At 33.2% G+C, this 10,179-nt stretch overlaps 1 protein-coding gene across 1 annotated transcript; it reads left to right on the top strand.

Moving 5' to 3' along the window:
• Positions 1-1,151: 1,151 nt before the first annotated feature.
• LOC140445202 (uncharacterized) lies at positions 1,152-9,418 on the top strand. Its single transcript, XM_072537092.1, has 2 exons — positions 1,152-1,636; positions 8,535-9,418. The coding sequence occupies exons 1-2, from the start codon at positions 1,204-1,206 to the stop codon at positions 9,365-9,367; spliced, it is 1,266 nt and encodes a 421-aa protein (XP_072393193.1). The 5' UTR covers positions 1,152-1,203; the 3' UTR covers positions 9,368-9,418.
• Positions 9,419-10,179: the final 761 nt, after the last annotated feature.

Here is a 10,179-nt window from a genome sequence, read left to right as displayed (position 1 = left end):
CCAAGATTTATTACCCATTCCAAGTGTTTCGCAGTCAAACACAAAAAAACAAAAGAAGCGTGGAAAACAGGGGTAATAAATTCAACCCCTGAAATTCAAGAACTGAAAGATAAGGTTGTTGAAAAAGAAAATGTAGAACGAAGAAAACTGGCAAACAAAGTTAAACGACGAATAAAACAGAAGATAGAACCTAAAGGAAAAGCTACGTACAACAGTGGATTAGAACGGAAATCTGTGGATGACACTTTTCTGAAAAACGAACATTATACCGAATGGCAAAAGAAGGGATAGAGAGAAATAATGAGAAGGAACAGGAATCCGCGAGCGATAACGAAAATTTTGAAGATGATAATTCCGACATCACTTGCTTGTATTGTTATGGCCTGTATTCCGTCTCAAAGTCGAAAGAATGCTGGATTAAACGTCAGGAGTGCCAATCCTGGTGTCACTCTGAATGCGCTGGGGTCGATAAAAAATAAAGATATTTTATTGTGATTTATGTTCCTAATTGTTTTAATGTATGTGACTTTTTTATTTGTTGTACCTATTATTGTTCTCTTTGAATAAAATACGAAAATTCCACTAAAACATATTTTTTTCTACTATACTGTGCAGCCATGCCATCATAGTCAAGGAATGTGCCTATGATGGCACACTTGACATTTCTAATATTTCAATTTTTTAATACAAAAATCCACATTTACTTTGACCTTTATATGTCCAGCTTAATTGGTACATTCAACTGAACTAGAAAAAAAATTGTAACAAATATGATCATGTATTTTAATAAAAAAAACGAGAGGTGAAGTTAGGTATGCCATCATAGGCATACTTCCCCTATATTATATTAATTATTTAACCTAACAGCATTCTGAGAACACTACCTGGTTGATGTTTTAGTATAAAAAAAGATTACATGGAAACCACAACCATGTATGACTTTTTTTTAAAATGGGTTTATGGGTTTTATAAAAACCCATTTTTCACAAATAAATTCCTCATGATAATTCCGTGTTTATTATTATTATACAAAAATTTAAAATATTCGATCCTATTTCAAGATATGCTTGTTTTATTATAAAAATTTTATCATCACACTAGATCGGTATTCTTATAGATATCGATAACTATAAGTAGACCTAAAATGTATAATTATTTAGTCTTAAAAGTTTATCTCTTGTATTAGTGCATGTTTAGTGAAAAATGGAAGACGAGCGAATAAAAGACCTAAATAATTTATTGAAACCAGTTTTTGGAGAAAATGTTGAAATAGTGGACAAGACAATAACAAATCTCACACTCCCAGGAGAGAATTACTGGAGTGACATGCTCAAGTTGCAAGTAACAACCAAGAATAAAGACACTAATGCTACAAGCACCGAACATTTTGTCGCAAAATGTTGTATGGTCGACGAGAAGATGCCAAAAGAACTGGCTGCGGCGAATAGCCACATGTTTAAACCAGAAATTGCCTTCTATAATGAAATAATACCAACAATGCAGAAGTTTTCGAAAGAACATGGTCTGAAGGAAGTCGATTTTTTTCCAAAATTGATTATTGCTAGATATAATCTTGATGGTAAAGAAGAACCTGATGAGAATGCCGTTTTGCTTTTGGAAAATCTTCAAGTGGAAGGTAAAAATATTCAGTTTTATAATAAGTTATAAATACGTTAAGGTAATGTTTCTGAGGCATATTTTTTCATCCCAACTACTACTGTTTCTTCCATTTTTCCTAGTATGAAGTAAGGGATAATTTTCTTCTTGTAGTACTGCACCAGTAAGTGTTATTAGAGCCTGTCGACTATTAAATACATAGTAAATTTTATGCTTTTGCAATCCAATTCTAGACGTTAAGGAGCTGTTTCATCCATAATCTTACACTGCAGATAATCTGTAAAAAAATCATCGATTTCACGTAAAAATCTTATACAGGTTTTTGAAGGATCTAAAAGGTATATGAGGGATAGCTGATGACAAATTCTTGATGACGTATAGCTAATTTGTTTTTCTTTAAGAATCATAAAGAGTATAAAAATAATTTTTTGCGTATAAAACTTTTCTTATACATTTTAGAGAAAAATATTTCAAATAAAAGTTGTAAATCTCCAAAAGTTCTTTAATACTCCAGTTGTCAGAGACGAAAATGCCACTGAACCTCTAAAAATTATACGAACAAGCTGAATTTTGCCGAAAATATTAATTTTGGGACAATAGGAACAAAGATACCATTTTTTTCTTAAAATAATATTTTCATTGTTATTTATTAACATTAAGAGTCCAAGATTAAACAGATTATAAGTGAAGATCTCGATTTTATGGTCTAATTTATAGATGGTGTATACAGAAAAGGTGTAAAAAGTTGTAACCCAGTAAAGTGATCGTACTCGTAAAATATCACTACTTTAAAGTCTTCTTCTTTTTCTTCTTCTTTTTATATAAACATGACTCTGTCTGTTTTTCAATGTGCCTCCAGTAAGTTGTCGTTCCATCGTTTTCGTGGTCTTTCTACTGATCGTCTTCCTATTGGGGAACTCTATTGCTGTCATTTGGCTTATATGATCATTCCATTCTACTCTTCTATTTCTTACCCAGTTCTTGATGTTCTCCACCTTGCATCTACGTCGTATATCTGTACTTCTAGCTCTGTCTAATAGTATCTTACCATCGATTTTTCTAAGTGTTTTCATCTCTGCTATTTCTAACATCCTTTTTGTCCTCTCTGTGTCAGGTCTTGATTCTGCCGCGTATGTCATTATTGGTCTGATGACTGTTTTGAAAATTCTGCCTTTCGTTTCTTTCCCGATATTTTTATTTCTCCATATTGTTTCATTTAGGCAGCCTGCGGCTCTGTTTGCTCTATTCACTTGATCTTCCACTTCGGTTTCGAGCTTTCCGTAGCTAGATAATGTGATGCCTAGATATTTAAACTCCATCACTTGTTTTATTATCTGACCTTCCAGCTCCAATTTACATCTTAGTAAATTTGCTGTTGTAATCACGCATTTTGTCTGTTTTGGGGAAATTAACATGTTAAAGTTTCTGGCGGTTATATTAAATTGGTGCAGCATACGTTGTAAATCATCTTCACTTTGAGAGAGTAGTATTGCGTCGTCTGCATAGCAGAAAGGACTCAGGGAATCTCCCTGTCTTATCCCATTGCCAGCTTCAATAGGGTCGGTTAGTTCTTCTTCTACTTTTACTTTTATTGTGTTGTTTTGGTAGATATTTTCGATCGTTTTGATTATTCCTAGAGGTATCTCTCTTGCATACAGTAAGTGGATAATGTCTTTTAATTTGACCCGGTCAAATCCCTTTGTAATAGTTGTTTGGTCAGATCTGGTCCTCCCTACTTTAGGAGTTCGTTCGGTATTCTGTCATTTCCTATTGATTTTCTATGTTTTAATTTCCTTAATGCTTCGTTTACCTCTTTCTCCTCAATATTTATTTCTTCGTTTGTCGTCACCTCTGGTATTGGTGGTTCATTATCGTCAGCTTTAGCAAATAGGGATCGAAAGTAGTCTACCCATGTTTCCTGCTGAATGTGTTTCGTTTTTGTAAGTTCATTTATCTCTTTTCTTTGTCCTCTGATCATTCTCCAAATTTCTTTTTGTGTTCCGTAGAAATCGTGTTCCGTCTGTTTTGAGAAACTTTGCCAGTGTTCCTTTTTTATTTGTCTAACTAAAGTATTCGTTTCATTTCTGATTCGTTTATAATGGTTGTATGCCTGTTGTGTTTGTTGTGTTCTGTATTGTAAAAAGGCTTTCTTCGTATTTAACTTTACATATTTACGTATTTAACTTTGTATTCGACCATACTACTTTAAAGTGGAGAGTAGAATTTTCCGAGCTGTATTTCATTTTAGACTGAAAATTCAAATTGAAGCGTTCTAGAAGAATTTACAATATCTCGCTATATGCTCTCAGAATATCTTCTTCTTTGGCTTTTTCCCATTATTAGTTTCCCGTTTTCGTCCTTCACAGTACTTTATTTTCCCAGTCACCTTCTCCAAAGTCTCTATCTATCATAGCATTTCCAATGTATATTTTCCATATGGTAGCAGGTCTTTATCATCGAGTTCTTCCCGGAGGATTCCAGTCCAATATTTTTTTCGGCCGTCAGTGCTCTGGCATTCTTTTTACATGCCCATACCACTGCAGGGTTCTGTTTTCTAACTCTTTTGTAATTGAGCATTCTACTTCCATTCTGTTTCATATTTCCTCTGTTCTTATTCTATCCGCTCTGTTATTTAGTAGATATCTCATATAGTCCAGTTCAACTGTTCTTATTTAATTTCGTATTGATTTTGTCATTGGCCATACCTCCGCTTCATATGGGATAATATTCATCACTATACTCTGAAATATCCTTTTTTTTTGTTTTCTTTGGTTAAAGTGTTGTTCTATATCTTTCATACAAGTACCATCTCGGCCTAGCATTGACTCTAAATACTTAAAAGTATTGTTCTGAAGCAATTTTCTTGTGGCATTTTAAATTAATTACTATTTAAATGGGAATAAGCCACAATTAAAGGTTAAAATACGTTTATTGACGTTTCAATTTCCACTTCGGAAATCGTTCTCAAAATACAAACATTAGTAAATTGACTAATGTTTGTATTTTGAGAACGATTTCGAAGCGGAAATTGAAACGTCAATAAACGTATTTTAACCTTTAATTATGGCTTATTCCCATTTAAATAGTAATTTACTTAAAAGTCTTACAACTCTTAATAGTCTCTTCTTCTAAACTTAAGTTTAAAACAGCAACCTCGCATCCAATACATAAGGATTCGATCTTACACATATTTATCTTCTATACATATGAATAATATGTATAAGAATACGAGCTCTAAGTCCTCATAGCTCATTTTCTTTCTTTAATTTCCTTATCGTGTATTCCATATCCTCCCCGTCTTGTGCAAAAATTACCTGTTTTCCTCTTGTTTAGTTTTTCCTTTCGGTGTTGATACTTATTTACGTATATACGTATTTAAGATTATATTAAGATTGTATATACGTATTTAAGATTTTTTGCATCTCTTCGTCTCTCCCTTTTGCTATACCCTCATGGATATATTTTTTAACGTCTTCCCGTGTATATGAGTTTCTCAAGTACGCAGAATATTCATTTTTTTTAAACCGCGATAATGTTTTAATTGTTGACTAAGAATTGATTAGTCGCTGGTTAATCGTGGTGGTAAATAATTGATCGATAGAGTGAAAAATAACTTGTTAAAATAACGAAACCTTTTCACACGTTTTTTATTGACTATTGTGTTCCTATGGAAACATACTGCCTGTATAAAATTGGAAATCGGGTTTGCCTAGAGCTTACAGTGTTGACATATGGGAAAATTTAAACTATTAGCTAAGAATTTACATAGTAATACCTTAAAATAAAATATTTTTAAACAAACTCTCCCATTGAAATCTACCTTCAAAATAGATAATAAATATAAATAAAATATTATGAATCAATACTATCACTAACACTCTCTTGCTGCATGGGCAACGGACATAAATGACGAACATAACGAATAACAGTTCTATTGTTTGTTTTTACTTCTGCCACTCTGGGAAGTTCATTTTTACCGTATTTCAAGCTAATAACCCGTCTCACAGGCCATCTACATGGTGATTGTTGGGAACTACGGATTAACACTAAAGTTCCAATCTTCAGATGAGGCAAAGATTCTTTCTATTTGTATTGATGCTGCAGTTGCGAAACGTATTCTTTCACATAACAATTCCAAAAGTTTTGATACATGTGCCGAATCGCTTTGTAGTTGGAGAGGAATTGTGCTAAAGTCAGTGTCGGGAATGGTAGTAATAGGACGGCCAATCAGGGAATGGAAAGGAGTGATTGGCTTAAGGTGAGTTGGGTCGTTAGAGAGTGTAAACATAGACTCCCTCGATCTGAATTAGCAAAGAACTGAAATCTTCTTTGCTAATTCTGATCGAGGGAGTATATGTTTGCACTCTCTAACGACCCAACGTAGTTTAGTTTTTTGTCGAGTAACACCCTGTTTAAATGGTGTTTCATACCTTTGATTGTCGCCTCTTAAAGGCCGCCAAATTTGGCGTATACGGTGAAATGAAATTTCACAATCGCCAATTTATATTATGTTCAATAATTGCATAATTGTGAATATAAATATTATTTTGTAAAATAAATTGGCCAAATCGTTTAGGTTTATTGCCAACTCCAACGAAAGTGGATCCGTTATCCGAATAAATGTCGTTTGGGATACCTCGTTGAGGTATCCCAAACGCTTCAAACAGGATAGAAAACAGATATTTGTGAGATTTGAAATGAGTTCAATATGAACTGCTTTGATACGAAAACACAAACGTAACCTTTTATTTATTTGGCTTCCCTACCTGATTTATTGAAATATATAGTAATTGTCCTGTAAAACCTATGCCACAGTGCTGAAATGGCAGTGATGGGGTTGTTCGAGCTTCGGACAAACTGGCCATTCGACAACTGGCAAATGTAGGTTTAAATTTAAAACAAGTAAGACGATTTCTTACAGTTTTTCTTAGAAGGTCTCTCCCGCGAATTGGCCAATAATATTGTCGAACTGATGAGAGAACGAGTTGTAGACCTGCATGTAATAGAACTTTATGCTTATGTGTAAATGGCAACTTGGTGAAAGGATGGTTAGATGAAATTAATATAGGGTATTTAGAGTTAAAGTCTAATGCAGATAATCTGTCGCCCTCCTACTCGTAATACATGGTCTTCATCTAAAATGGAGTAAGATGTGAAAGTTTATGTATGAGTGGTAATGATTTATTGGAATTTAAATAGATATTTCCTCCGCAAGTGAATCCAATTGCGCAAGTTTAATTAACCACAATGATGCTTGCTCTATTTCTAATAGAATTAAGGGAACTATTGTTCTTTCTGACCTTTTTTTTACAAGCAAGTTCGAGTTCAGGCATGGCAGGAGGAGCGCATTTGCCTATAGGACCACACAGAAAACTAAGCTCCTTACACCATAAGTCACGGTTAACTAGATCTTCCGGTAAAACTCCTTTGGTAGACAGGTCTGAATTAATTTCTTTACTATTACCATAATGCCATCATCATTGTTGGTTAACTGTTGAATTTTGGCGACGCGGATGGTTACGAATTGTTGTAACTGATTAGAACCCTTTTTATCTAACATACTACTATCTGAGAGTCGACCAATGGTGTATCGGTATTGACGGTAAATCGGCATTGAAAACCTGGGTTGTTAATTGTGCTCCCAGTATGACAGTACATAACTCTAATCTGGGAATTGTAATTCGCTTTAATTGTGCAACTTTACTTTTGGGCCAAATTAAATATATTTGATAAAATTGCATGTATGCTGAAATATACGCAACTTGCATCTAAGATAATATGAAATCTAAGAATCTCTAATTGATCGATTTAAGACGATTGATTGTAAAATTATGTCCATTGAATATAAATGTCATGTGGAACCTTTTTGTCCCATTTTAATTTGAGAGAATATAATTTCTAAATTATGAGTTTAGAAAGTACAATTAGTGGAGAGAGAAGACCAAGAGGATCCCAGATCTGTTTTTTAAAAATTACTTTAAAATTTAGAACGTCTTTGTTACTGTTAAATTGTATACCTAAGGTTTCACAGCTTTCGGATTCCCGAAATTTAAAATTTCATTCGAAATATCGCAACATGGAATGTTCATTAAAACACTCTGACTATTTGTGATCGATTTTCTAAGAATAATTTGTGATGATTTTGATGTCTGATGTGTCTTTATATCGGGCTTGTAATTCTGAAAGATCATTGTTGCCCGTTACTAAGTCATCATAGAAATCATTAAGAATTGTCTGTGAAGCTGTCGGTAATGTATTACAGTGATCAATTGCTAATTGATTTATGAATTTTTTTGCTAAGTATGGCGAACTAGTACAACCGTAAATAACGGTGTTTAATTGGTAAACTGGTTATCATTCCTAATTTCTGCTTTTAATACTGATATTTATCTTATTAGTTTATTTAATTTAATTCTCGCCACTGTCATATCTTTGGTAATCTGTTTTTTTCTTCTTCAAATGAGCTGCCGCGTTCTGGTAGGTAATGTTCTGCTTTTTTGTTGATCATTTGGCGTTTTGTGGCTTTTTAAAGAATAGAAACCGTAACAGCGAATTAAGGGTGTTGTTTGTCACAATCAACTCGTCCAAAATCAAATACTCGGTGATATTTTGATTTTATCACCTTACGTCACTTATGCAACATGCGGTAACGTCAAACAATTTGGACAAGGTTTCCCTGTATATCTCTTTTTAATTGCAGGTTAAATGAATTGTAGATTTTTACGAAGACAGTTTTTTGTTTTCTTATTCCTTTTATATCATTTACAGGATATTTTTGATTTCTTAACTACTTATTCTATATTTTTTGTAGAATATTTTATCGTGTCTTCCGTTCACTGTATCTGTTTTAGACTAGTCGCTTCTCAAAATTATAAAGTGTTGTGTTTGTGATTTAATAAATGCTTTTAAATTTGCAGGATATACCAATGAAGACAGGCACAAGGGATTCGACTTAGACGGTAGCAAATTGCTGTTGACTGACCTAGCAGCATTCCACGCAATTCCTTTAGCAATCAGATTGAAAGACCCGGATTTGTTCAAAAAGGTATTTATCGACAACTGCCCAGGCCCACCAAAGTTTCTAGAAAAACCTAAAGACAAAGGACCTGGTGAAGATCATGGCCCACCATCATTACCAAGAACTTTACTAAAACAAATATTAAAAGGAGATAGTTTTTGTAGAAAGTATGTAAATAAATTGGATGCTCTACTCGATGCTGAAGAGGAAAAATTTAAAAAAGGAAATTTCTTTAGTAAGCCTGATCCTAACAAGTCGGTATTTTGTGGACTTGTACATAAAGATATGTGGTTAAATAATACTATGCAGAAGAAGGACAAAGAAGGAAAGATGATAAAAAATAAATTTGTGGACTTTCAAATGTACTCTGTACAAGATATTACGTTAGATCTATTCTTCTTTCTTATTACCAGTGTGGATGTTGTCGTCTTAGAAGAACATTTTGATTATCTGTTAATGCTGTACCATGAACATTTCATTAAAACTTTAGAATCTTTCGAATGTGACGTAGCTCCATTTAAATATATCGATTTTATAAATAATCTAAGGCAAAACGCTCTTTCAGAATTTTTTCATATACTTTTGATGAACACTACTGTAATATTTGCCAAAAAAGGAGAAAAAACTAACTTTGAAGAAATCAAAAATTTAACAGTTAATGCCATACATCCTATTGCTAGAAGGAAATTTGTGTTTTTATTCAAAATCTTGATTCAAAAAGAGTGGATTTAGTCAGATATTTATTTGTTCTATTTATTATTCAATAAATATTTTTATACTGTACCAATATTGTTTTATTTCGTTCATGAATTTGATATAATTCAAACAAACGGTATTGAAACATTATTTCTCTGAGGAGGTCTTCATTAGCGACACATTCTGAGAATCTAGTAGATCCACATTATCGAGAAATTTGTGATAAAATATAAATACAAATAGTCTAAAAGATGAGTCGACGGCAGCTCTCTACAAAATAAGATTAAACTTGAACTTAAAGCATAATCAGGTGGCGTATTCGTTTGCCCTAAATTGGTATCGAAATATAATATAATGTATAAATGAAGCGGCTATAGAAGCCTTGGGTGAACAAATACTCTAACGAAGGAATACAAAAAAATGGTGGAGTGAAGTGGCACATAACATATGGTTAATGACAAAAATAGAGAAGATCGGAAATACTACACAAGATGCTTTAAAGATGTCAAAAAAGCAGTGCTAAAGACAAAAAATGAAATATGGGACCATAAATAGAACAGAGGCTTTAGCAGAGCAAGCGAAGGATGGAGAACAATAAAATCCCTAAGAACAAATAGAAAGGAAAAAGTTGATATCAAAGTAATGATTAGGTAAATGATTGGAAAGATTGTTTTATCGAAGTCTATTGACTAAAGATCGTCCACAATTTCTTTCTGATGATAATGACCAGCCTTTCTCCTGTCAGAGACATCTTTTATATGAGAAAACTCAATACCAAAAAGTGAAGTAGAGAAAGTTCTGACAATAAACAGTGCATGAGCTTCTGCACCTATAGGTCTCCCCACTTA

This window comes from Diabrotica undecimpunctata, chromosome 7 (genome assembly GCF_040954645.1).
Source record: "Diabrotica undecimpunctata isolate CICGRU chromosome 7, icDiaUnde3, whole genome shotgun sequence".
Taxonomy (NCBI): domain Eukaryota; kingdom Metazoa; phylum Arthropoda; class Insecta; order Coleoptera; family Chrysomelidae; genus Diabrotica; species Diabrotica undecimpunctata.
This window is presented reverse-complemented; position numbering and strand designations above follow the sequence as displayed.